General features: G+C 42.7%; 1 protein-coding gene across 3 annotated transcripts in view; it reads left to right on the plus strand.

Moving 5' to 3' along the window:
- Nucleotides 1–2,416: 2,416 nt before the first annotated feature.
- The window catches only part of LOC102235344 (protein Wnt-7b), a 48,107-nt gene continuing 23,398 nt past the window's right edge, over nt 2,417–27,125 (plus strand). The window contains exons 1-3 of one of the 3 annotated variants that reach the window (XM_023350916.1): nt 2,417–2,490; nt 2,958–3,226; nt 17,908–18,134. In XM_023350916.1, the coding sequence (XP_023206684.1) occupies nt 3,156–3,226; nt 17,908–18,134 (298 nt within the window). In that variant the 5' untranslated portion in view covers nt 2,417–2,490; nt 2,958–3,155. Of the gene's footprint in view, nt 2,491–2,740; nt 3,227–8,900; nt 9,412–17,907; nt 18,135–27,125 lie in introns of those variants that run through there. The other 2 variants (XM_023350912.1, XM_005810213.3) reach the window with 2 other exon arrangements.

Consider the following 27,125-nt stretch of genomic DNA (forward strand, 5'->3'; position numbering starts at 1 on the left):
TCCTCCAGATACCACCCAAGTGCTACAGCGTGTGAGAGAGTCTGCGAGTACGAACAGTGCCTGTGTCTCCGGCTTGATTTGTGGGGCCTTCAGTCGCAGCAGCGAGTGCAAAAAAAAAAATGCCAGGAAGGGTCCCCGGGGACTGTGTACAACCAGTGCACTGGGAACGCCGTCGACGAGCATAGCGTCAATGCGTGTGACATGTCTGCAGTGACGGCGGCGGGGTGACAAATAACGCTGACGCACACTGACCCCGCTCTTCATCCAGCCACCATAAAAGTGGAGCTGGGCCTTTGAACATTTTAATTAAACTAAAAGGGACCATCTCCACCCAGGCCTGTGATTTAGGAATGTTCGAGGACAAACAACACCATCTTTTTACAGGGTAGACATCAAATGGATGTCTTTTTTTTTTTTTTTTTTTATGTCACCCTGGTTCCCTGGAGTTGACTTTGATTATTTCGAAAATCCATCTGGAATTTTGATGGGCATGTTTTGAACAAAACAAGGCCTCAAGACAATAAAAGCGGGGATGTCTTGAAACAAAAGGTCTCTGCGGTTTTGTCTGTTTCTCATGCTGAACAACAGCCTCACAGTCTGTGCACTCAGGAAACTCATGTCTGTAATTTTAGTTTATGCTGTCATTATTACAACACGTTAGCAAATGTTCATGTCTTTCTTTTTTCTTTTTTTTCTGTTTTAATGGTCGGAAAGGGTGAGTCATGTCATGCGTTACTTTACGGAGTCAAGTTTGGACTATGAAAATGAAAAGAATGCAAAAGTTAAAGTCGGACTTTTGCTGCGTCCAAAAAGCTAACCCCGCTTCACTTACTGTATGCGTCGATCCCGCCGAGAGGCGGAAGGATTTCCGCCGTTCTTCCTGGGAAAGAGTGTGTGAGCCCAGTCCGACTGGACGGAGTGTGTCTGTGAAGACCTATTTAATGTCGGGGACTTTGAAAGCTTCACCGACATTCGAATCCCTCTGAAGGGGCTCGATGTATTTCAGACGGCGTGTGGAGTTAGTCAGCAACAGCTTCTCCCACGTTTTTGCTCCCACGTGTCCCCGACATCGGGGGTCCCCAATCCTGGCCCAACAGGTTGTAGATGCGCCTCTGCTCCGGCACAAATGAGTCAAGTGATTGCAATACATCGTCAACTTCCTCAATTTTCGCCCATTCGTTTTAGTTATGTGTGTGGCAGATGGGAAATACCTGAAACATGTTCAAGCCGCTGGACCCCGAGGACCAGAGTTGGGGACCTCTACATGGATTGTGGCAAACTGCAAACGTGACAAGACCACTAGGGGATGTTTTAAATATATATTTTACAATGTAACCAGAGAAGCACTGATCAGGCCAGTGGCAAAACCAGTACTGATACAAATTGTGGATTTTCTTTGAGGCCTTACCTGATAGTTGCGATTTTCACCATCCATCTCAGGATGTCAGCACATGAAAGAGGAAAAAGACCTTTCTGCGTTTAAAATAAAACTTTGATGCACTAGACAAATATATCACCTTCCTGGCTAAACTGAAGGAATTATAGTTGCACATAATTTTACTTAGCGGCAATGGATTAAAGGGTGGTTAATACAAAATATATATATATATTTTTTTTTTTTAAATGTCTCATTTTTTCTCCTCTTCACAATTACGTACCCACTTCATTTTTTTGTGTCCGTCACATAAAATCAGAATAACAGACGGTGACGTTTGTAGCAACATGTGGAAAAGCTCGATTGAATCTCAATACTTTTACAATAAGTTGTAGGTTCAGTGAAGCCGAACTGAGCCGTACGCAAGCTGCCACCTCCAACGTCATTGGCTGGTTTTGATGCAGTCAAAAAAAAAAAGAAAAAAAAAAAAAAGCCTTCCAGCAATATAAGACTTAGCATGTGTCAAGTGGGACAATGAGGGGGGGAAAAATGCAATTGTTGTATTTAAATTAAGAATGTGAAAAAGCTGGATGTGTCGTGATGTTGAGACTCAGATCATTGTCTCACTGCCACCAGAGGGAGTTGTGTGATGACGCCCCCAAGGAATTTATTCATACATCTGGACAAAATTCACAACTCACTAATAAGCAACCATCTGTTTTCTCTATGCTGTCAGCCCCCGGTGGGTCTGACAGAAAAGGGCACCAATGCGACATATTTATCAGAAAAGCCAGTTCATCATAATTACTCATTATTAGTCATGCAGTGCTACATTGTCTTGTAATGCAAGCAGCTGGAAAACCATTTGGGTTTTTTTTTATTTATTTTATTTTTTTTACTGGGCTTACTGTTGTGGTGTGGCCCATCCGGTGGGGTGGGGGCACAGCGGGAGGGGAGAGCCCACACTGCCGGGGCAAAGTCGTGATGTTGCAAGCGCCCAGTTAAGGCTTATAAAAAGGCCATTCCGTTTCGTTCCTCGTTAGTTTTCTGTACAACAACTACACGTGTTGAGCTCGGCCTGGAAGCCCGTCCCATTCACTGCATATCTCGTGCAGGTAGGGGAGGAGTGGGAGGAAGAGGAGGAGAAGGAGCAGGAGGAGGAGGAGGAGGAGGAGGAGGCGCACTGCCGTTTTGTTACCTGCACTAGACGTACCTGGCTGTTGGACGGTTGTAACGTGCTGAGAGTTTGAGGTTGCGGGGAAATACTTCCAAGTCAGATTCACAGAGTTTGGATTTCAATCTTGTGCAGACAGCAGTGATCCCCCCCCCCCCCGCCCCCTTCCCCCCCGTCCTTGTTTTCTTCTTCTACTACTTTTACCTTTTAAAGACGCACCGAGGGTTGTGGGGGGAGGAGGGAGAGAGAAACAAGTTAATTAGCATTTTAGCGTTTTTGTTGTTTTTTGTTTTTTTTTTTTAAAGTGAGGACGAATAGCAGCCACTTCCTCCCAAGAACTCATTCACCTTTTTTTTTCCCTTTTTTTTTTTTTTTCTTTTCTTCTCTCAATTGCGGTCACGTTTCCAGCTTTCGTCTCGGACTCCTCTCAGCATCTCACCTGTGCTGGACGATGGGTTTGTCGCCGTCGAGGATCCCCAAGGAGCTTCAGCTTGACATGACGGGAACCAGGCGGTATACGTGCCTCTGGGGGGGTTAGGAACGATGCAGACGTGAGCGCCACTTCGTGTTAACAGTGCATGGCCTCTGGATAAAGTGCTACCGATCATGCACAAACCCCTCCGAAAGTGGAGTCTCTACGTGTTCCTGTGTTTTGGCATCATATACCTCAGACTAGGGTGAGTTTTTTCTTCTCCTTCTTTCCGTCCTCTCTTAATACTTCCCTTGCACGCGCGAGCTGTAAAATTGACAGAAATAAATAAATATATATATATATATACTTGACGTGTGCATTAAAGTGCCCTCTGACCTCACACTGAAAAAAAAAACGTTTTAATATCAAAATTAGATGCATCGACTTTTAGAAAAATAAAAATAAAAAATCTTGTGAGTAAAAGTAGCGCCCACTCGCTTGTTGCAATGGACACCGAGATGCTTTATTTGTCAGGAGGCTCTTTGCTCTTTTTTTTTGTTGTTTTTTTGTGGTTGTTGCACAAGATCATTTCAGCCAGTGTCTCAGCTCCCGATCCTGCATACCTTCATTAATAGCGGCAGACTGAGTTGCATTTCCACATTCCATCGCCTAAACTGAGATTTTTTTTTTTTACGTCTTTACCTGTTTTGCAATAGCTCAGCTTCATACAAAAAAAAAAAAAAAAAAAAAAAACACAGGACACCATGACACATCATCCAACGTCTTCATGCCCTGTAAAAACTGCTAATATTTTGTGCGTGTTTTGCTTGGAACTTTGTAGCATAAATGTATTGTTTTGCCAAAGCCGGTCCAAGGATATATGAGGGCCACGGCACAGTTTTATTGGGGGACCACTGCAGTTCACAGAGCAAAAGACAACTTAAATCTTCGGGTAGACCTGATTGATAAATTAATCAGCTTGAATTGTGTACGTGGATTTGATGTAGGAATTGCATTTTTTTTGTGTGTGTGCGCGTTTCTAAATGAAGGCGACATTCATTTTGTTTACAGCTTAACTGAAATATCCCTATAACGTGTTAAAAAAAACCAAATTCCCAAGGAGCACATGCAGCATAAATCATCCAGAGACGAACAAATGGAAATGTAACTTCTTCTTCTTGTGAAATCGTGGGAATAATATCAAAGTGGAAACAGTTTTTTTGTTTTGTTTTGGTGAAATTATGAGAGAGTCATGCTAAAACGAAGTAACTGTAATATAATGTATCATTTTCAGCACCCCAGAGCCTTTAAAATGAAATCACTCAGTCAAAGTATAATATTCTAGTTTATCTTTGCAGCTGTGTAGCTCAGGTGGCTGCGATGCCGTCGGTGCCTGGGGTCAAGAGATCATGACTTCTCCGTTTCTCATGTGGATGTCCCTAAATCATTCCTAGCGCATGTTGAGATTTACAGGTCTTACAATTCTTCTCATGTTAGGCTATGTACCTCAAACTTTAGCATAACAGTCTGTTGTCAACTTAGACTTTTTTTTCTTAATGTTTCTTAAGCATAAAATGCTCCCCTCTGCATGGTTCAAGCTCAGTCGGTTTTTGCATGTCGCCGCAAAAGTAACCAGCTTGTTTCACGGTTAACTCGTTCATCAACTTTTGATTAAGTCGACGACGTATCAGGAGGCGTTTTGCTCGACAACCCCATCAATCATGTCACTTTATCTCATAAATAAATCAACTAGGAGGAAGTACACATTGATTTTTACACACAACAATTTTATGGGGGCAAAAGAGCGCCGAGGTCGGCGCTGCTACCTCGCAGGCAGAAGGTCCCACGGATTGGGATTAGCGGGCGTAGGTAACGGGTGAATGGACGGTGCGTTTACATGCGCTGTGTGAATTTAAGTTAATGTCGAAGCGGATTTTTCTCAAGGTTCCCTTTAACCTCGGGCCCGATCCGTGAAACTTAATTCGTGTTCTGTGTGTGATTTTAAGCGATTCCCAAAGGTCGCGATGCAGCGGATAAAATAAATCAAAAATGACGTCATGAGAAATAAATTTAAGCATGCCATCTGTTGCAATTCATCCCAAACGTATGTCGATTTTACGCTTCCTGCAATGAACATGAATCCTCTTGTTTTTGACAGCAGCAAGCCGTGTGTCGTATTGTTTAAAAAGAAAAGAACAGATTGCACATTTGCAAAAACCAGAGACATAAAGTATCTGGTGAAGCCCAGAGAACTTAATGAACAGTGGCACCAGTAGAGGAGAAACGGGCGGGCAGTTGTTAAACCCCAAGACGGTCTCATATGCTGTTTGTTGTTCTGCTGTGCAGTAAAAAGGCTTAATGACGGAGAGGATACCGTGACTGGAATCTATTATTTATTTGCTAATACTCGTGCAGCATTTTAACATTTATAACAAGCCACTTTTAAGTTAGTCACTCGCTGCTGGTAAACTGAAATCAAGTGCTTTTACGGTTTTCCCTTCGGCCAAGCAGGTTATGTGCACAACGGGTCCAGTGAACATACGGATCCAAGAGACGGTAGCATGAGCTTCGGGCTAGTTAAACTAAAACCCCGTGCACAACACCAGCATAGCATTTCCGCTGTGGCGTTAAGCTTTGCTGTGCCACCCTGACTTTATCGCTGCTCACCATCTGGCTGCCCCTTCCCAACTTTCTCTGGCTATCGCATGACAATAGCTCCACTATGAGGTAAAAGTAACCCGTCTTCGTGTTTACTAATCCGGAGCTCTTGGCTCACTCCGTCCATCCTTTCACTCCGGCTGAAAATCTTTCATGGTACCCTCTTTGCTTCCAGGGCAGGTGTTGAGTGAGAGTCACAATGCTGGGGGGAAAGAACCAGAGAAAGAAGGAAAGAAAGACAGAGAGGAAAAGAAAAAAAACTCTGACAAAATCTTCAGTGTTTTATTTCCTTGCTCTGATTCCACTGGGCACTCATAGTGTTATGCAGTAGATTCCTCTTATTTGTATAGATATATCAGCTGAAATATGGACGGAGTCCTTTTTCGGATTAAAACTGTGTTGTAAAATCATAGCTGTCATCTTCAGGATAAATGAAAATCTAATTCAAGGAATAAGAAGCAGGCAGACAGATTGTTGATGCCTTGTCTTTTTTTTTAGGACAAGTATTAAGACTTTACATTGTAAAAAGGGAATTTGGAGGGAATTACACATATGGATTCACTCAAGTGTGTTGGTTTGTAAATGTAATGCACATTAATGATTACATTATAACAATATTGCCTCATTTTGAAAATAATTTAATGAACATGTTTGTTCAGTCCAGTCAGCCATTCTTCCCTTCCATTGTAATGTCCAACGCAGTATCAATTCAAGTAAAGACCCATCGGAAACTTTGTAACCTACTTTAGTTAGTTTAGCAGCAGTGCTAATGCTAAAGTTAGCTTTGCTAGCTTCCTAACTCTAGGAAGTTTTTGGCAATGAACAGCTTAACTGTGGCTGTCAAAGCTTCGCATGCTGCTTTGCTAAAATAAATAGTATCAGTTTGTATCCAGCTTTAGGTAGCTTAGCAATAGCCTGAATGCTAAACTGAAACTTGCTAGCAAGCTGAGCTTCTAATCCCTAAGGTAATCACTGCATACTAATTGTACATCCGGCCATGACTCGCCACCTTGTCAGAAAAGAGAGTTTGCTACTACTTCGCTAGCATCTCATGCTTTTGTCTGAAACTATCTTTATTTTTGTTTCTTTTTAAAATGGTGGAAAACCATGTAACCTATTTAAAGAAGCGGTGAATTAGCTAGCTTGTCACATTTGACCCTTTTCCACTAGCGCCTGGCAGAGGGTTGGACCGGGCTCAACTCTACTCTGCTCTCCGTTACAAACGGGTGACAGCGCCAGTGGGTGGGGCTGCCATGTTGGGCGGCCCCAGCGTACGAAAATTAGCTCGACGGGATCCGCATGCAGCACAACAACGGAGGACAAAGTGGAAGCTTTGTTGAACACTCTGCTCAGTTTGTGGCATTTTGTCAGACTCCGCTGTTGTAAGATTTTACAAATGGCGGCTCGGTTTATTGTAAAGTAGCTGTTCTTGTGACGCAGCTAGCGACTCCACCCCTTAGCCGACAGCCTTCTGGTACCGGTTGTGATCCTGGGTGTGGGTGTTGCAACCCACACTACATAACCCCGACCTTTCCTGTAGTTTTGCTCAAAAACTGCAACCAGCGTTTCTAACCTGAGCACGCAGTGAGACTGACATAAGAGCATATTTCTATGTGAAGCAACAACAATTTGCTATGCGCGCGTTTAAACCTCACACGCTCTCTTAATGAGCGCTCGACTTTGACAAAGTCTTGCTTCACCTGCTCTGTACTCGAGCTCGGCTCTCTGTTTTGCCTTTGCAGCTTAACAAAGTGCATGTAAATACAAACAAACACTCAGAAGGTATTTTTGTTCAAGTTAGAGTATCCCTTGCACATACTGCATTCGCTCAGACGACAAAAACAACAAACTACGACCAGAAAGTCAAAATACTGAACCAAAAGGCAGAAATAGCACAACGAAAAGGTACAGAATTTCAAACAATAAAGATGAACACAAACTCTGTAGCCTAAATATGAATATATCTCCGTACAAATATGTTAGCTTACATTCTGTATGCAAGCTAATATTTTTTTTTTTCACCTGTGTTCGTTTTGAAGAGTAAGCCAATCTTAGCCATGGTTTCTGACAGCCAATTGTTTTTTTTACTAAATAATAAAAACTCATGATGTAAATGGCTGACATTTTCCTCAACACATAAAACAGAGATGAAAGTCCCGAAATCAGCTGAAGTCCAATCAGGTCTTGCTTTAATCGAGGTCAAAGGTCAGACGAGGCTGGAAAAAACGGCCAGTGCGACTCGAGCAGAAACGGAGGCCACGTGTTTCAGGGTTTCTCCCCGCTGTCTGCAACCAGCGGGAAAAATAATTAAAAGAAAGTAGACTCTGGGAGCGAGACAAAAAGAAGAGTCAGAAACGTTGTGCTTTTAAAGACAAAACAACAATTAAAGAAAAAAGATAAAATAAAATTTAGAGTCGGCTGACTAAGATTAAAATGAAAACAAGCGCCAAACTGCAACCCAAACTTTGTACAGCGTTCAATTAAAATGTGTTTTCTAAAGGAAAACTGCTGAAACTCCATCTATATTATATGATTAGTTCTGTTTTGAATCTATAATAAGGAAAACTGAGGGACTGAGAAATGTCTAAGTTCATCATATCGTATAAACTGCTGATTTATTTGTACTTCACTTCAAAACAAATATATAAAATTTGAGTCACTTTGAATTTAAGCACTTCAGCTGTTAAATTAATTAAAAAGGAACAAGTATATTAAAAGGGTGATTGAACGCTGCGAGCTTTATTTTAAACCCCAAACAGCTTACATAGATCAAATAAACTAAAAATGTTCAAATTGTTACACCATGGTAACCACCAAATGTCTCTTTTGCTTATCATATCGACAATGTAAGGATCATCCCAATACAGTGGGAAGGGATGTTGAATTGATCTAATTATGCGTCTTGTTCTTGTGGGAAATTATGTAACTTATAATCATCCTGATCATTTATTACGCATGTCAGTCTGCGCAAGAGACTAGATTTTTATTTGTAATCTTGTCCCGAGAGAGAGAGAGAGAAAAAATCATTTTACCATGGCAACAACTTGTTGAATCAGAGAGAGGTCTCGTCAGAGAGAGAGAGACGTGTGCGCTCCGGCTGTTTTTATTTGAAGCTCACGCAGCTTCTCGTCAGCGTTTGTTTATTTCTGGCTGGATGGGTTTAGGGTAGCAGCGGCAGAGGAGGCGGCGGCGGCGGGCATGGTGGTTATGGAGGCTGATCATGAATGAAAACCTCCTTCACATCCAGCGTGGGGTGGGGCGGGGTGGGGTGGGGTGGAGGGGATCGGATCAGTGTCACCCCCATTGTCCCGCCGTGGCAAAGTGGGCGGATAGCAGTGTCTCCTCCTGCCCAATGGCAGCCGCGATCCTCGTGAGAGCGCAGAAGAGGCACTTTTCTGCCATGCAGAATCCCTAAAACCATCATCGCTCCGGCTCGGCTCGGAGAGCCCACAGCAGCGCGCGTCAAAGAGCCTCGGCTGCTGAGAGATGTCAGAGCCAACCTCGGCGCACACACGGCCCTGCTGGGAGCTCGGAGCTGCGTAGGGAGCGCCGCGCAAGGAGAATCTCTGGTGTCTCTCTTTCTTTTTCTCTCTCTCTCTCTCGAGCGGACATAAAAGAGGGAATATACATATTTTTTTTTATTATTTTGCCTACTTGTATCGGTGTCGTCTCACTCCTGTCCGAGCGTGGCCATTCGCTCAATGTCATCATGATCATCATCTCGTCGCGCAGTGTACTGCTGTCAGTCTACTACCCGCAGATCTTCCTGATCCTGACGAGCGGAAGCTACCTGTAAGTGAGAGCCAATTAACCCAACCGCTCCTTAATTAGCTCCGGAGCCTTGCCTGCTCCGCGGCTCATCCACACCCACATCGCGTTTGAGTTTTTTTTTTTCTTTTTTAATCCCACTTACTAAATACATCTGAAGATACATGGACGTTTAGATAAAGTTAAAGGGTTTTTTTTTTTGGAGAGCGCGTAATGCGCAACGAGCTGTTTGTTCAGTGCCAACCACAATGCTTCTTCTTCTTCTTCTACTCGTCGTTTTTTTTAATTGTAAAATGAAGTTGGGGGATTCGAATCACAGTGCACATCGTCAGGAAAGCCATCCACGTGGGCTGATTAGTTACGCTTGAACGCGGCGTCATGTCCGCGCGTAACGAGCCGCGCTGTTGATTAATCGGTCGCCGCCTCAAACGGTTTTTCGCACGCTCCAGCCAACATCATTTTGATCATATGCTCTTTTTTTTTTAAATTTATTTCTTATTTTCCTCCAGAAGCTTGTTTTCGGATCCATTTCGGCCACTGAGTGGCAGAGGTGTTCTAGACATTTCGGATGCGGATTTTCAGATTTGACTTTCTTTCTGAGGGTGAAAATGGAATGTGTGCGCGGTGACGTTTGTTCGTGTGTTGTTACATCACCTTCGGTTTGTTCTTGGCGTGTGTGTGAGTGTGTGTTAGTATTTGATCCCGCGTCCTTTTGACCTGCTGGCAACAAGTGATTGATGCAGAGGCGTCTCCAGACAGTGGAGGTGAATGAAAGGACGAGCGCCCCCTTGGCCCATCAGATACTTTTCTCATGTATTACTGTAGTTTTTATGCTTGTCAGGAAGAAAGGTGTTCATAGTTCCCACTCAAAGTACATTTATTTAAAAACTTTTTTTTTTTTTTTTTTTTTTTTTTTTACAAATATTTTGTCTTGAGAAATCCTAAATTGTGTTTTAAGGAATCTAAATTCAGCATTAAAATGATCTCGTTCCCTCTTGATTCGCTAGAGGTGATCAAATCCGATCCAGACTCTATTAAAAGAACTGAGCTAAAACCACAAGGGCTCTTTTTTTTTTTTTTTTTTTTTTGAAACAGCAGCATCAGATGCTGCAGTATCAGCCAGCTGCAGTGCGCAGCCACGCATCGCCGGAGCGCCAACACCAGGGCTGCATGTTGCTGAAACGCCTAGATACGGTGACATGACCGTTAAACATCGCGGTTTTCGACACACCGATTGCGCTGCAGGCATATTTTCCTTCCTCGTTTTGTCCGAAGCAGAACGCTGGCTTTTTCCAGAAATAATTCCTCATCCACTCCATCCCTGCTCTTCTCTCTTTTTGCTGCCCAGAGACCCCAAACCTGAGTCCAAAATAGATGTGGTTTCCACTACTATGAATAGGGATGGCTTGCACATCAAAGCCAGAACAGTGTCTGTTTTAATTCTCTCGGCGTAATTTATGCCCAAACCTTTTGACCAGCCGTTTCAATAAGGGTTAAAAGCAACATGCCCGCGTCTTCGCAGAATATATTTTGACATGTACCTTCATAGAGTTTGTTTAAAATGCCTGTGGCAAGCAAGGCAATAGCAAAGTCTCCGCTTTCTGGAGGAACGTTGCTGCTACGACCAGCATTTGGGTCCTGCAATGTTGTATGTGCAATTTAAATACGTTTTTTAATCCTTTTCCTCTTATTTAGTTTTTAAACTGAATAGGCATACATGTTCAGGATCTAGAGCAGCGTGAATAGCCAGTAAACGGCTGTATAGGAAACCCAGAGAAACAAGCAGGAACGAAGCGGGTGATGAGACGTTTCAGAGTGTTTCTGTTCCTTCGGCTGCTCTGAAACAGATCCAGGATGCTCCGTTGACCTTTTCAGACCCCATCCTCAAGGCCCCCCCTCCCTCTAGCTTGCAGCTGGAGCCTCATGCTGAGATGCGACACGCTCTCTGACCAGACATGGGGCCCCGCATGAGACCGTCTCTGAAAGACGAAAGATGGCCCCCCCGCGGAAGAAACGGTGCGATTAGGAGAAAAGGAAAAAGAAAATGACGCAGCGTGTTCTAATCGCCTTTATGTAAAACGGGAAGACAACTTTTAGTCGTCCTGTGGCTAAAATAATGTTATATTCTCTACGTTTCTAACACAATGCCAAAAACACAAAATCTTGACCAAGTATTTTTGGTCAACCTTCTGGTGAAAACGTCTCGGCGCACGTTTCAACAAGCTGAAGAAATAACAAAATATAGGAGCTCATTTTAAGTCAATGATGATGAAAACGTACTAGCGGATTATTTCACTTATAACATGAGAAAAATATCTTGTTATAAGTGAAATAACCTGCCTGAGGAACTTTTTAAAAAATCAATATTGAGGAATTATTGACATAAAACAAGCTCCTGTATTTTGTTGAAAAGTTACTTTAATGTTAGTTTTGTCTAATTTCAAGTGTATGAAGACATTTGCACTAGAAACTAGACCCAAACTATTTGGTAAGGTTTTGTGTCCCTACGTTGCATTTATTCACTACTTATGGATTTTGCTGCCTGTGCACTGGAAAAGGAAAATAGTTGAACCAGCTTTAGTTGAATTGCTTCAGTTGCTAACAAGTAATTCAATTAAGTTTATCCAACTTCATTTCTTAACCCTTCCAGACTGAACGGAGCGCCGGCGGTCCAGCCAAATTTGCAGTACCGTAATTCCGCCACACGTAGCGCTGTCTGAAAAAATTCCAACTGTTTCTGAAAAGGGAGACGTTGTGCTTTCCAGGTAATATTGGGTTATTAAGGTAATTTAACCCCCACCATGGCAGGGAGTGAAATTAATCTGACGCTATTGCGAAAATAACAGCTACATGTTGAAAGTTCCAGTTGTTGTGGATAAATGGGCAAATATATTTTCTAGAACTAGAACTGTGTGCACTTAAACTAAGCAAAAAAAAAAAAAAAATCCAGGCGGAGATTTTAAATTTGTCACATCAAGGGTAAAGTTTATTTAACTTGACAAATTTAAGACAGTCAAATCATTTAGTTTATGTCAAATAAAGAAGTAAACTAATGAGCCAAAAAGTTGTTTTGGGTTCAGGCACCCTTTATTTGAGAGGAGAGAGACAGGAAAGCGGGTAATGAAAGAGGGGGGAAAAACATGCAGCAAAGGTCATCAGGCTGGGAATTGAACTGGCTATTAAGGCCTTCTCATGTTGGCTGTGCTAAACCCCTGCGCTACCACTGCACCCTGGTCGGTCCAGGTTCTGTCCCTGGTGATGCTGGCGTCATGTCGGATACAAACCCGGTACTGACCTTAATTGTTTCAAGTAAAGTTAAAGTAAAAAATTTACTTTAGGTTAAAAATATGTAACTTTTAAGTTCATTCAAAATAGAAAAAGTAAGTTGTCACTGACCCAAAAGAAAATTAAGTGAGATTAATGTAAATAAGTCCATAGGATGAGCTACAACTGTTGGAGGGTTTCACACTCTTTAAGGTGCGACATATTCGCTACCAGCGGGGCGTTCAGGTGCCCGGCACTGCGCAGCAACAGGTCGGGAAGGGGCAGCGTCGTGTCACTGTTTGTTCCGAGGTTTATGTTCTGTTTGACATTTTTGAAGCGGGCAGTTATATAATCACGCAGTTTGTAAAATGAGCAGCCAGAGAGGAAGCGTCGTGCTCTCGGCGCTAACACAACAGCAATTCCCCGCTTTTATTCACTTGACTCGGTCGCGTCTCCGGCGTTTTGGTAAGTGCATTCCTCAGCGGAAGATGCATGCCTCCGGAGCTTAGCAGCGTTTCAGTCAGGTTCATAGTGTTTCATGTGATGGAGTGGGTGGCTGGAAGCACGCTGTATGCCATGAGGGTATGGTTTCTTTTCAGGCCACCCTGCTTAGTAATAAAACCTTCAAGCTTCCCCCCCCCCCTTCTTCTTTTAAACCACTGACATTGGGTAATGCTGCAGAAAGGTTGATGCCTCGCCGGTACTCAATCATTTCAGCGGCTGCCGAACTGCCCGGGCGCGACTTCGTGACACTTTTCGGTCGCGGTTTTTTCCCAGGCCCCGCCGAGCCGCTGCTGGCACAAACAGAGAGAGAACAGGGCTAAAGCAAACAGAAGCGCATTCTGCGCCGCGACGATGCAGGGATTTAAAGGCTTAGCTCTAGATTTCCCTGCTTGGTGTTCCGACGGTTTGGGACGGTGTTGGAGCTCTGTGTGTTTCAGAGAGAGTACCGGGCGACGAGCGAAGGGAAACCGCTCGAGAGGAGGAGCCAGTGAAACGTCCGCGTGGGCTTCCGGCAAAGAAACGGAAGCGCTAAAAGCAATGAAAGGATCTGGGGCGTATAGCGGCGTCGGCAACGTCAGCGTCATTTTGCCAGTAACCCCGTTCTCCAGTTGTAGATTGCTTCTACTTAATGAGTCCGCCCCATTTGGCTTGTGTTGTGCAGACAGCAACAACCCATTTGGTTGTTGCTAAGAACAACCACGTATACAGCTGGGGGTGGGGGGTCAAAAAAGGTCAGAGGAGTTTACGGCGGTGAGAGCAAAGAAGGCCTGAAAGCAGCAGTGTTTGCTGTGTACCCGACAAATGCCTTGTTCCCGGCCGGCCTCCGCCTTAAGGCTTGTTATTCTCTCCTTGATATAACATGTCGTTTTTTACTTTTTTTTTTTTTTTTTTGCTGCAACAGCATTAATTATTCCCTACAGCAATATTTGGCTGCAACAAGCAGAGAAAGGTTTGGAAAAGATACCAGGAGTCACTGAAAAACATGACTTTTAAAAAAATACCTCGCAGAGGTATTCATGTTGAAGTTTTTCATGTTACTACATCAAACTCTGATGTGTTTTTTTTTCTTTCTTTTTTTTGGAAGTCGGGGGAACATTAAGCAGCACATGATTTTCTAAAGCTAAGTACAAAAAAAAAAAGGAGAAATATGAAGAGTGTGTCATGCATTTTTATTCCAGCCCATTCACTCTGTCAGGAAATCCAGCGCTACTCTGACCAGCTTCCTTGGTTCTGCTGGTCATGAGTTCAGCATGATGCTGCCACCAATGTTGTTTCATGGTGCGTTCAGGGTCATGCGCAGTGCGAGTCTTCTTCTGAACATGGTCAGAAACTTATATCTCGATCTTAGACGACCAAAGCAGTTTCTTAATTTTTTATTACATTTGTCTATTGGGAACTTTATTCACTAAGTGTGTGACTTGGCATTTCGTTGGACTAGATTCTATTTAGATGCATCAAAGGAAAGAGGGTACAAATGTAAAGATGCGCCACAATTTTTTCTGATTCCTATACATTTCATATATACTGTATATATATATATGACTGTCAGGTTAATTGGTCTCTCTAAATTCTCCCTAGGTGTGTGTGTGAGTGTGTGTGTATGGTTGTTTATTCTGTATGTCTCTGTGTTGCCCTGCGACAGACTGGCGACCTGTCCAGGGTGACCCCGCCTCTCGCCCGGAACGTAGCTGGAGATAGACACCAGCACCTCCTGACCCCATTAGGAACAAGGGTGAACAGAAAATGGATGGATGGATGGATGGATATATATATATTAGCCTTTTCCTTCCACTTCAATTATCCACTAGTTTGTGTTTATCTATCACATAAAACCCAAAGGAAGTACATGTGAAAATGTTCTTCAAGTTACTGTAAATGCTTAAATCCACCGTGAGACTAAGATTGCGTTCGCAACCTTAGTCTCATCTGTTTGGTCCACTTTTATGAAACGTTAGTTCATTTGTCTAGAAAGTGATGTTCATTTGGGGAGGTGTGAATGAGTAATCGAACTCTGACGCAAACCAAAACAGTGAACTCGGCTGTGCCTAAAAAGCTTGACGTCGGTTTGATTGTAGTGAACTCTAGTGTGGTTTGAATGCATATGTGAACGGCAAGAGGACCGGAGACCACTCCAAAACCAGGAAGTGGACTGTAGCGCAGAGCATTCTGGGTAAATACAACGAAAAGGAATTAAATGCATCTAGTGCAAGCGGAAGATAAGCCCCAAGAAAGAAATCCAAGAGCCACTCAAATCAGATGCCACTCCATTTTTGTTTACATTTTCGAAAGGAAGTTGGGTTCACGTCGTCTTCGGAGGTTTTCGTGTCATTTCCTTCCGTGGTTCTTGGTGCAGCGCCACCACAGGCGAGGAGGGGAAAAGGTTTTTCAAAGGTCTGCCACGGCAGTATGACGGCGAACCGCATCGACTGAAAACGTAACAAACGTTGTACTTTTGTCCCCGATCGAACTGAGCCGACCGCACTCCAATAGTCTGAAAATTTGTGGGAGTTTGTACGTGCCTAAAATGTAAAAGTATTCTGGGTTTTTTTTGTGAGGTGGAGCAAAGGTACTTGTCCAGATGAGATTATCTGGGAGTGACTTTTACCAAATAAAAATATATTAGTTCTGAGCCTGTGGTCTTCTCCCAGAAGCTCTGTAAACTCCAATCTAAATCCAAGAGGCTATAATTCTTCAGGGTTGTTCCTCCTCACCCATTCTTCCACTAACCCCCTCCCCTCCGCCTCTCCTTCCTCACGCTCCGCCATCCCGTTTTCGCTGACACACAACTCGCGTGGGTTCGTTCGCCCCATCTTGCGGTTAATCCTTTTCGAGGTCAACGTCGTATTTCAAAAGGAGCAGTGTTCCTCCAAGCTCATTTCTGGCTGCCCATCCTCGACATGTTTTATAAAAAAAAAAGAAAAAAAAAAGCACGTATCTACACGGTCTTGATGGCAGCAAGCAGAGCCCTGGAGGGAGTCGGCACTTTGTTTTTGGCACCAATCCGCCTTTGGCTTCCTCAGCAGCAGAACCAGCCCACCATTTAAATGTGTTTTCTGTGTATTCGCAGCAAATCCCTGGATGTGTGTTGTCTCTGGGTAGAACAAGAGGAGGAGGTGTGTGTCATTTTCTCAAACGCGTAATAACCTTGAATTACGGCGATTTGTGTTGAAAACGTTTTCTTTTTTTGTTTTGTTTTTATTTTGCTTTGTTTTGTTTTTGTTTTATGTACTCATTACAAATTAATTATGGGATGTGGCTGAAGATAAAAGAGTCTCTTGTGAACAGTGAGGGTGGCGCGTTACCTCAGGAGTCCGCCTCAAACGTGTAATTAAGCAAAGCCTTAGACGTATTACTTTGTGCGACATTTGTTTGAAAGAGGGACACTGCTTCCACACCGAGAGAAACCACAATGGAGTACAATGTGTTTCCATAAGAGCCTGGAAGCCCTTCACAGTGCTATGGTACCAAACAATTAGCATAAAACCCCAAACTCATTACTCAGACTCCCATCATCCGAGCCAGCACTCAATGCTGTCAGTACTCAAACAGGCATCCTACTTTTTTCTTTCTGGGTACTTTCTGTAAGTTTCCATCTGCCTTAGCAGTTTTATGTGGGTTTGTGTGAAACAAAGGGCGAAAGCATCTCGTGTGCTAAGTACGGAGAATGTGTGATGCTGTGGGCCAGTGTTTCTCCCAAAAGAAGCTGGAAACTTGTCAAACTGCGTGGAATTTGGAACCGTTTAAAGGGGCAGTGTTTTGTACATTTCTCCTTTTTTTTTTTTAGCTTTACATCATGTTACTATGTTATCCCCTCATCACAAGCACATCTGGAGCGTTGTCTTGATTCTTTAATGTATGTTTGAGAAATCCTTTGATCTCCCATGGCAACCACTCAGCTGGACAGAACGCCTGGGTGGACCCAGCGCTGCCTAGGAAACGAAGCTCCAGCTCGGACCTGCAGTTTCCAAGCTTCAGCATTACAGAGCAGCCTTCTCCTACAACTTACCCACTCCGCTCCTTCAGACTAGCCAGCAGGAATTAGCAAACACCTGCAGGAACTGTGCATTTGCTGCTCTCATTATAGGAGCTGCTTCTCATCGCATTGCTGTTAAAACATTGTCAAAGAGGAGCCACGTTGTGATGGCAGCGGTGAAGGTGGAGTTTCAGAAAGAGGAGGAGCAGGAGTTTTTAAAGAGACAGTAACCCAATTTTAAGGTGTTAAATGACAAAGTCAGTTTTCTATGGAGTCATATTTGACGTATTCTGCATTTTTAATAACAGCCGAATGTAACATAGTTACTTGATTGTGCTATAAATTGATTCTATGTGGCTGAGAAATCCCTAATTCTGCCTCTGTAAAGACAAGAAGACATTTTAAACAGATCTGGAAATGAGTTACCATTGGGTTTTTTAGGAGGTCTTTTAGTCTGATACATATTGTCAAATAAACATAAAAGTGGGTCGACCTTCTTGCACGTCTACCAAACGTAAATCCTACAGAAAACCAGTGAGAGGAGAAGGTGAGAAAAGAAGCAGAACTTGAGAAACGGTCAAAAATCCCGCTCTCTCTTTACTTCTAGAAGGGATGCAGAATAAATTTAGTGTGCCAAATTACACATCTATGATGAAAGGTGAACTTATTTCAATGTTATTTACAGACATTTACTAGAGGTGTAAGCATGTTTTCAAGGTTTATGCACCAGTCTCTGTTTGAGCGTCTGTTTCATGTGTGTGTTTCTCTTACTCTGGCAGGGCCCTGTCCTCGGTTGTGGCTCTGGGTGCCAACATCATCTGCAACAAGATTCCGGGGCTGGCACCTCGCCAGCGGGCCATCTGCCAGAGCCGCCCAGACGCCATCATTGTTGTGGGCGAAGGCGCCCAAATGGGCATCAATGAGTGCCAGTACCAGTTCCGGTATGGACGCTGGAACTGTTCGGCGCTCGGAGAGAGGACGGTCTTCGGTCAGGAGCTTCGAGTAGGTCAGTCAGAGTTCTTTCACCGCAGGGAAAAGGGCACAGTGTGTGTGTGTGTGTGTGTGTGTGTGTGTGTGTGTGTGTGTGTGTGTGTGTGTTCACGCATGTATAGGGCTTACCATTTGGAGCGCTGACATTTATTTTTACAGAGGAATAAAAGTTTGGGGACACCTGGTGTCTTTCCTGAGGAAGCTTATAATCTTCTTCAGAAGTGGGATCAATTTAGATTTGTGAAGGAGGAGTGGCAGTGTAATAAATCAGGGCAAAACGATTTCAATATTCCTCTGTTTGATCTCTCACTTAGGTAGCCAACACCGAATAATGTTGTTTTCACGTAAAAAGGTGCAAAAGAAGCTCTGTGTGCTACTCCCGACACATCGGATTTAAATTGAAACGGATTTTGAAAGCTACACGTTTAGGTGGACCGCCATGTCTGCGTCAGCTGAGTTGGACTTTCTGGTTTAGTACTCAATTGGTTCAAGTCTTACCCAAAGTACATGTCAACAGGTAATGTCTCATCAGAGCTGAGGTACCCCAAGGGTCCATCTAGGGGTACCTCTTATTTACTACCTACATGCTGCAGCTAGCTCAGAAAACAACACGTAATACGATTAGTTACCGTAACAACGCAGATGATGCGCAGCCGTTCACTGCAATGTCACTAAGGGTCTATGAACCTATTCAAGCACTGAGCAGATGATTCACTCCTGAACATTCAGAGACACATAGACAGTTACGAAGTTGGTCTTCTGTCACCTGGAGAACATTTCCAGGATTAAAGGACTAATGTCTCAGCAAGATCTAGAGAAACTTATACGTGTGTTTGTCTTTACTTCCACTGTTTGCTATAGCCTCCTCACAAGTCTGCCCCCCCAAAAAACCCTCCAGCTGCAGCTGATCCAGAACACCGCCACTGCTCACATTCTCTCTGATACCAGGAAGACAGAACACATGGGCCCAGTTCTGAAGTCCTTGCACTGGCTCCTTGAATAGATGGGTTTTTTTTAATGCTTTTGCTGGTTCATAAATCTGAATGGCTTGGCACTAAAATACATTAAATATCTGTTGTCGTCACACCAACTTTCCAGACCGCTCAGATCTTCTGGTTCGAGTCTGCTGGGCGCACTCAGAACCGGATCCAAACATGGAGAAGCAGCAGTTAGTTTTTATACTTCACTAATCCCGAACAATAAATAATAACTGGAGAGTACATCAATTTTTTATGGTCTTTACCCCAGTATTTTACGATTTTTGATGATTGCGATGATATCATTTGATAAAACACGTTAGTTGTTTTATGTTTGCAGCATGTAAAGCACTTTGAGTTGCCCGCTGCTGAAACGTGCGGTGCAAATACATTTTTCTTGCCTCGGTAGGTTTGAGGTCGTGCCGCAGGGTTTCCATTTTGAGCTGATTAATTGAACTGAGCTCTGCGGGTTGCTTAAAGTTTGGGAAAAATTGCTTTATGACCTAACTCTACTTTAACCCTATAAGTCCTAAATGTAGCGGCGACGATCCAGCCAAATCTGCAGTAGCGTAACTCTGAAACATCCCAACGGTTTCTGAAAGGAAAGACGTCCAGCCAATATCGGATTATTACGGTAATTTCACCGCCGCCGTAGCAGGGAGTGCCGGTAAATTGCGAAAATAACTCGCTAGATATTGAAAGTTCCAGCTATTATAGACAAATGGCTAAATATATTTCCTCACAGGACATTTAAAGAACTGCGTACAGTTAAAATAGGCAGAAATATCCATGTGGAGAGTTTAAATTTAGGACATGTAGGGTTAGATTTCTCCTCGTATTTAAACCCCTGACTTGTCGGGGATGCTGCTTGAGATCAAAACAGGCAGATGGGAGTTTATCTTACTATTCAGATGATTTTGGACGAATGTGGGCCACACTTTTCAGTTTCTAGCCTTTAAAAATATATGATATATGACGTTCTGTCCTACTTTACAAGGACACAACATTGTTGTTACACAAATGTTCAATAAAAAGAAACGGCAGCTCGTGGATGTTAAGCGGTACGAATATTTTTGCAAGGCTCGCTATCGGTTGAACCTCTTTAGCTACCAATAATGTAGTCTGAAAATTGAAATGCGCTTGTCTTATTTACACACAGAGAGAGAAAGAAGCTGCACACTGCATGCCATCATATTGTCTTGATTTTATGAAGAATCTGAAACATTTGGTACCAGTCCCCAACCCACTGAACCCAATGACATGCGTCTTTAAAGGTGCCAAACCCAAGCTGCGCGCATCACGCAGCTTCAAACTTAAACCAGCAACACCCAATCTTTTTGACTTTTTTTTTTCTTTCACCCACAGCTTCACGTGCTGCCGATTTGAGCGGGCCTCAGTCAGGAGGGGCTCACTCTTCCAGCGCGCTCTGCTTTCTGTTGACGGAGCTTCTGCTCCCGTCGGCGTTTGCAGGGCGCCGCCGCCTCTCGCCGGTGGCGGCGGCGGAAAAGCTGCACACACAGAGACGCGCCTCGGCCCTAGTTGAAAAATGATATCTCAAACGAGGAGGCGGCTATCGGCGTTCTTGCAGACGAGTCACGCTGAGCCGGAATTAGACGGACACATCTGTTGTTAATCGAGTTAAATTGGTTGTGTCCGTCCCTGGCCACTCTGTGAGGGAAGAAGGTGCAAAGGAATGTAGGCTTAGAGCTGGGAAGTAGTAAAATGTGTAAGTGTGATTTTGTTTTCCACCTTATTTGTATTTCAGATTTCCATTTAATATGATTTTTTTTTTTTTTGCTGTTATCCTGTTGGTTTGACGGTGCATATAATTCAGTTGGTTTTCTCTTGAGGGCCAGTTAATTAACTTTAGCTTTCTTGACAAACGAACCAGGTCAGAATTAGCATCAGCAGGCTAACTGCATTCCCACTTCACCTGCTTTTTGGTCCGGAACATCTTATGTTCAGATGCATTGCTTTATGTTATGCTTTTTTTTTTTTTTACTCCCTTTTGTGCATTTAGCAAAAGTAAAAGACCCACTCAGTAATTTCAGTTTCCCGTTTGGGTAAGGGCTGCTGCTCTTCCTGCTGGTTGTGTCCTGGGAAGACATTTAGAGTTAAACTTAAAATGCGAGGATTTGTCAGAGGTCAGGCATTGACATGTCATTTAGTTATTGTTGAACATATGGGGTCACAAGTGTTGATTTTTCTTTTTTTGGTTTAGTTTTTTCTTCCGTACCCATCTGAAGTACACTTACACAAATGTAGGCACAGGTAGTCTTATCTCGCTGTCTAACATTAAATCACACTAAATCTTCCTGCGTCAGATCATGACAGAGTGCATGATTGGATGTTAACGAGAGAGATTCTTTAAAAATATACATATATAAATACTTACTTTAAACTGTGACATGGGTCAAAGGTCTTTTCTGAAGCTCCTCACAACAGTTCACTTGCCTGTTTCTGTAAATATATTGTTTATTTTTTTTTGTTGTCGCCATGACGCCAATTATTCTGGTAAGTTCACCAGTCCCTCTGATTGCACAACGGTCCCACGATAGGATGCTGTCGTCCCTGCACTGTAAAAAAGAACAAATAAAAAAAAAAAACCCTCTCTAATTTATGGTAAAATCTCAGCAGCTGTTTTTGCCAGAATTTTATCGTATAAATACGTTAAAATTTGGTACATTTAATTGGAATTTTAGCGTATTTAAATGATAAAATTCCAGAGTTTTATTGTGTTTATACGGTAAAACTCACAGTATGAATAGAATTTTACTGTATAAATGCAACAAACTTCTGTAACTTTATCTTTCTTATCACGTTAAAATTCCAATCATATTTACAGAATTGTAACGTATTTATACGATAAATGTCTGGGAAACCACAGCTGCCGAGATTTTACCGCAAATTAGAGAGTTTTTTTTGTTTTTGTTTTACAGTGTGTACTTCATAATGTGGACGGTGTTCTCGAGGATTTACCGTCCCAACCACCCAAAAAAATCGGTCATTATGGCAAAGCGCTTCCACGTTAGATTCATGGCTCCAAAATTTAAAGCTTTTGCCTTTACAAACGTTAGTCTGTCTGTCCTTATGCTGGTTTTCGATGAGACATTTTCCGTACTGTGAGCGACCTTTCAACCTACGTCGGTACAAGTCTCATTTCGCTGTGAACTATCCAGAAGGTGTTTTGCTTTTTGTTTTAGGGTCGATTCACATATTTTGCATTAGAACACATCCAACCTTCCTGATCGGTATTATAGCTGGACATTCCTCTGGCGTTTAGAGTTATAATTATTTAAAAATGATTTAAAACAGATGAATGTGGCACATTCACAGGGATCTGAAACTTATACTCCAGGATGAACCAGACTTGTGGAGTTCTCTTCCTGATATTTTGACTGATTTGTTTGGATTTTTTTTTTTTTTTCTCTTTCCATGACATCAAACAGTGAAGCAGAGTGTTTGAGGCATTGCCTTAAAATACGTCTCCATTTAACTATGTTGCTGCATCAGGATCTTGCCGTGCAAATAGAGGTAATTTTAATGATCCTCACCGACATAAAAAAGGAAATGTTTAGTCTAGTTATTATGGCTTAGTGCGTCTGCTGGTTTTGATTCCAAAGTTCCTAATTGTTGTGTTTATTTAGATGATTTTAGGCATATTTTTCCAAATTTCCCATAAGTCATTCACAAGGTTTTCTGCCAGGAAGTAATTTATAAACCACCCTGAGTTCATAATGTGCATTTTATTCTAATATCTATCAGCGCTTTGTTACAAATACCTTATGCGGTTGTTTAAATGATTAGTGTTGTTTCTCTCTGCAACCGTTTGACATGGACGGCAATTGAGTTTGAGGCATGGAAACATTATTTATTTATTTGTTTATATTTTCTAGGGTTTATCATTTGGAAACGATTTGGAAGATCGTGCCTCGTCTTTTTTTTTCTTTTTTTCCTCTCTTCCACTTTCACAGCGACGCGCTACGTTTGTGTTGGTCTAAAAATCCCATTAAAATACATGGAAGTTTGCGGTTGTGGAAAAAGGCCGGCGAATACCCTCGTGTGTCATCATAGGAAACTGCGTAAGCCGCAGCAGCTGCAGAGCTGCAGCATAACGCGGATGCAATCAGTAGAAATTAAGTGAACATTTTCTGCAAGCGCCCCCCCACATTTTTCGAGAGGTGTAGGCTGCATTCGTGGTTGTTTTGATATATTAATCTTTCGGTGGCGCACGGCTGAAGATGTACTCGAGTTTCTGTAGCCGCGTTTTGTGCAGATCGTAGACCCTTTGGCGTACGAAGTTATAGAGCCCAGTCCCTCATTAAAGTCTTCCTGTTGTGTCTGCGCACATCTGCAGATGTTGGGAACGTCGTCATGCCAGTGAAGCTCAGGAGTGAAAAGCTGTTCCCGTTTTCGGAGATCCAGGCTTAGTGCTGGACTCTTAGTGATGGATTTTTCTCTCTTATTTTTGAGGAGAAAGAGAGAAAGAGAGAGACCAGCGGACCACAACTGTTTTGCAGTCTGTCAGTGCGCCGCCCGCTCTTGGAGGCGGTTCTGGAGCCGCTCCGCAGCGTTGCAGGGACACACGCATTAATAGCTGGGTTATTTGGCGTAATACGAGGTATTTTGATTAGGAAGAGATTAATTTCAGTGCCTTATGAAAGCATTTATTACCCTCAAACTTTCCCCACATTTTGTCACATTATAACCAAAGCCCTTTATGTGTTTCATTGGGATTTTATTGGATCTTCCAACACAAATTGTTGAGCGGAAGAAAAGGGAGAAATGGTTTTCGGATTATTTATAAGTCTGAAATGTGAGGCTCGCGTCTGTGCTCAGCACTCTCAGTCAATTTGTAGATTCGCATTTTTCTGCGATTGCGCTTGTTTTCCACAGGTTGTGCATTTGATAACCAATGGATTTTCTTATTATTCTGAACATCATTTAGCTCAGCCAGATCGAAGGCAGACCTCCTGTCAACATCATATTTCGAGTCAGATTCTCAACTAGATTTTTACTTTTTTTTGGTCTTCTCGCCACTTTTCTGACAAAGGGCTCGTTTGTGGACTTATACTACTAGCAGTTGCCATGTCAACAAGTTGTTCCACCTGTCTGCTTAGGTGAATGGCCGTGTCTTTTTAGTTTCCTGTATGTGTCACCCTCCAAAGCATGAAATAATGCCGCAATATAAAACTCTCCGTAACTTTTTCTTCCTGGCTTGTCTGCTGATTTTTGTCTCAAAAGTTCCTTAGGCATCAAGTGTCTTCTAAAGACAATTGATTGCACTGTTTTCTTTTGATATGGTACATCAAAGTTAATGAGATTAAGACAAATACATAGCACACATTTCAATTTTTTATTCCTTTGGAAAAGTGAATTGAATTGCCATGTATCCTTTCCCTTCCACTTCAGATTTATTAACTACCTTCATGTTCGGCATAAAGTCGCACAAAAATGTCGAACAGATGATTGGGGTTATTCGTTTTAATGTTTTAATCACAACTTTACATTAGGTAAACCTATGCTAAAGAGCTAATCGATGCCTCTGTTCTGTCTCAGTCCCTAATATTTTCTCTCCAGCTGAAGCTGGAAAATCAACACCGTGAAGATTTATTGGATTGAAAACACGGAGTCGAAGAGGATCTCTTCCTCCTGTGCAGCAACTCGCGTCCGTTTCCTCGCCCTGCCACCACGGCGCTGGCGCGGCGGCTTTGCGGAAATGTGGATGGAATTATCCTGTCGCTAAAAGAGATTGGTGTTACTGAGCGATTTGCAGTCTATGACGGACTAATAACAGAATTACAGCCAAATCCATCAGCCAGTCAGGGTGAACAGAAAGCCTTAAGTGAATTACGCTAGCTGAATCATTTTTAATTTTTTAAAATGATCCTGTCTCCCTCTATTTGTTGGTGGGGACCTTTTTGCAAAAGCTTCATTTGAGTCTGCAGAACAATCCCATCATGGATATAACATTGTTTGGCTCTAAGTGACATTATCGAATTGTTAGATGTGTTTGTGATTTGTTATTTATTTTTTCCTCTCTACCGCCTTATTCTGACTGGGAAAGCCTCGTCCTGTGAGCCGCGGTACATTCCTCCGGCTAACCACCTGTAATAGAGACGGCCTTCACTTGAAAGACCTGCCTCTGAACACCTTACGGCTCTTTTCAGCGCACTTGAAGTCGGCGATTACAGCTTGAAAGTGGACACCTTTCAACGGCTACACTCAGCATCAAAGGCCAACACTGGACCCCTTGTCACAAAATGGCCTGCTCCCGTTACTCCCTGTTTGACTTTCCAGCCAGTTTGTCACCATCCTGACTCTTTCTTCTTCTTTTTTCTTTTTTTTTTTTTATCTGAAAGAAGTGTCTTGTTGTGCTGGCAGTGAAATATGACAAACGTTAAATCCTCCCGCCTCTGGCTCGTTGCGCAAGAGCAGATGAAGCACTTGGACGCGAATGGAACGATTAAAGAAAAGTACAAGTGAAGACCTTAAAGTGAAAGTTTACCGTTTTGAAAGCGAGTCTCTGTGAAAAAGTGAAGTTGTTAATATCTTACCTGCAGCCGCGTTTTCCCTGTAGGCTTCAAGTCATTTTCGCGCTTTACACCTACTGACTCTTGGCGGGCCGCCTTCCTGCCTCAGTAGCCGCGTTTCCGTTACAAACGTGCGCAGAACTTTGTCTGCGTTTCGCGAATGTCGACAAAGCACAATTTTGCTTTTGTTAAAATCACGTGAATATGTTTGTTCACGTGATAAGTTGTTTAAAAAAAACACGCCACGTGATTCCTCTCAGAAATAAATAAAAAGAAATTACTTTTCACTAGAAGGAGGAATGGAATAATAAACCCTTTTTCACTGCATGTCCCCGATGGAACATCAACCAACACAAGCAGGGCAAACGACAACAGTGTGTTTGCTTCATTTCAGTTTTATAGTGATTAATGATAAATATTCCTTTGTTTTTATTTGTATCTTGAACAAAAACACAGGAAAAAAACCCAAAAAAACATGCTAAGTTACTAACTTTTGCTGATGACCTCCTTATTTGACTCAGGCGTGTTGAAGCAAAGACGTCTAAAAGCTGCAGGACGGGATTTGAAGACTCCTGAAATAGAAATGCGAACCGTTTCTAGTTTAAATGTACTGATAATAACAGGAAAAGTGACTTTTCTGAAGAGGTTTTTCTTTTGGTATGTCCAGGTGTCTTCCAGAGTGGCCACTTGGAGTCTCTGAACGAACACTCGGGATTAACGCCTGTCCGTATAAACTTCAAAAGGCTGTAATCCCGAAATCTTTCATCGTACAGTCACCGGTGAGGGCTCTAGTGAAATGCGATACCTCGCGGATTAATGATCCTTATCCAGATTCACAGACGGCATCACTAAAGTTTAGGAAGTGATGCATAAAGAAAATAAAAAGCTCATTTTGTCCTATTGTGCATGACGTAAAAGGAGTAAGGAGGAGTTGCATGTAAAAAAAAAAAAAAAAAAAAAAAAGCTTGTATATTAGTATAAAATATCAAACTATTTCTGTGTTTTTTTGTTGGAACTACACTCCAAAACAAAATACCACACAAATAAAAGTTGAAAAACGGTTTAAAAAATAAAAATACTCCCCCCAAAAAAACTAAAGGTCTTCCCGCCCTCCACATGCACAAACGGGTAAACAAGAAACTCTCCCCTGTGCACTCAAAGATGCATTTATTTTCTTGTTTTTGATGATATTTCACAGCTGAATGACATATTAGCAAACCGTAGCGCTACATAAGTTTCCACTCACTGCTAAAGGATGACGCCCTCTCCGTCTTAGTCCTTTCTGCCAAGTTGGCAAACATTAAGCGCTTTGCTTCGGCCTCTAAAGTCAGCATTAAGGTACAAATTATGTTCATTAAAGGTAGTTAAAAAAAGAGGACAGTTAGGAGAGAGATTTGAACATGTCCGTCATCCCGTTTAGCGCCGCCTTCTTGCTCTTTTTAATTTTTTCTCCCCCCCCCCGTTGCGTTGGTGACGACAGAGGCAAATTCACCTGCC

Source organism: Xiphophorus maculatus, chromosome 2 (assembly GCF_002775205.1).
Source record: "Xiphophorus maculatus strain JP 163 A chromosome 2, X_maculatus-5.0-male, whole genome shotgun sequence".
Classification (NCBI taxonomy): Eukaryota; Metazoa; Chordata; class Actinopteri; order Cyprinodontiformes; family Poeciliidae; genus Xiphophorus; species Xiphophorus maculatus.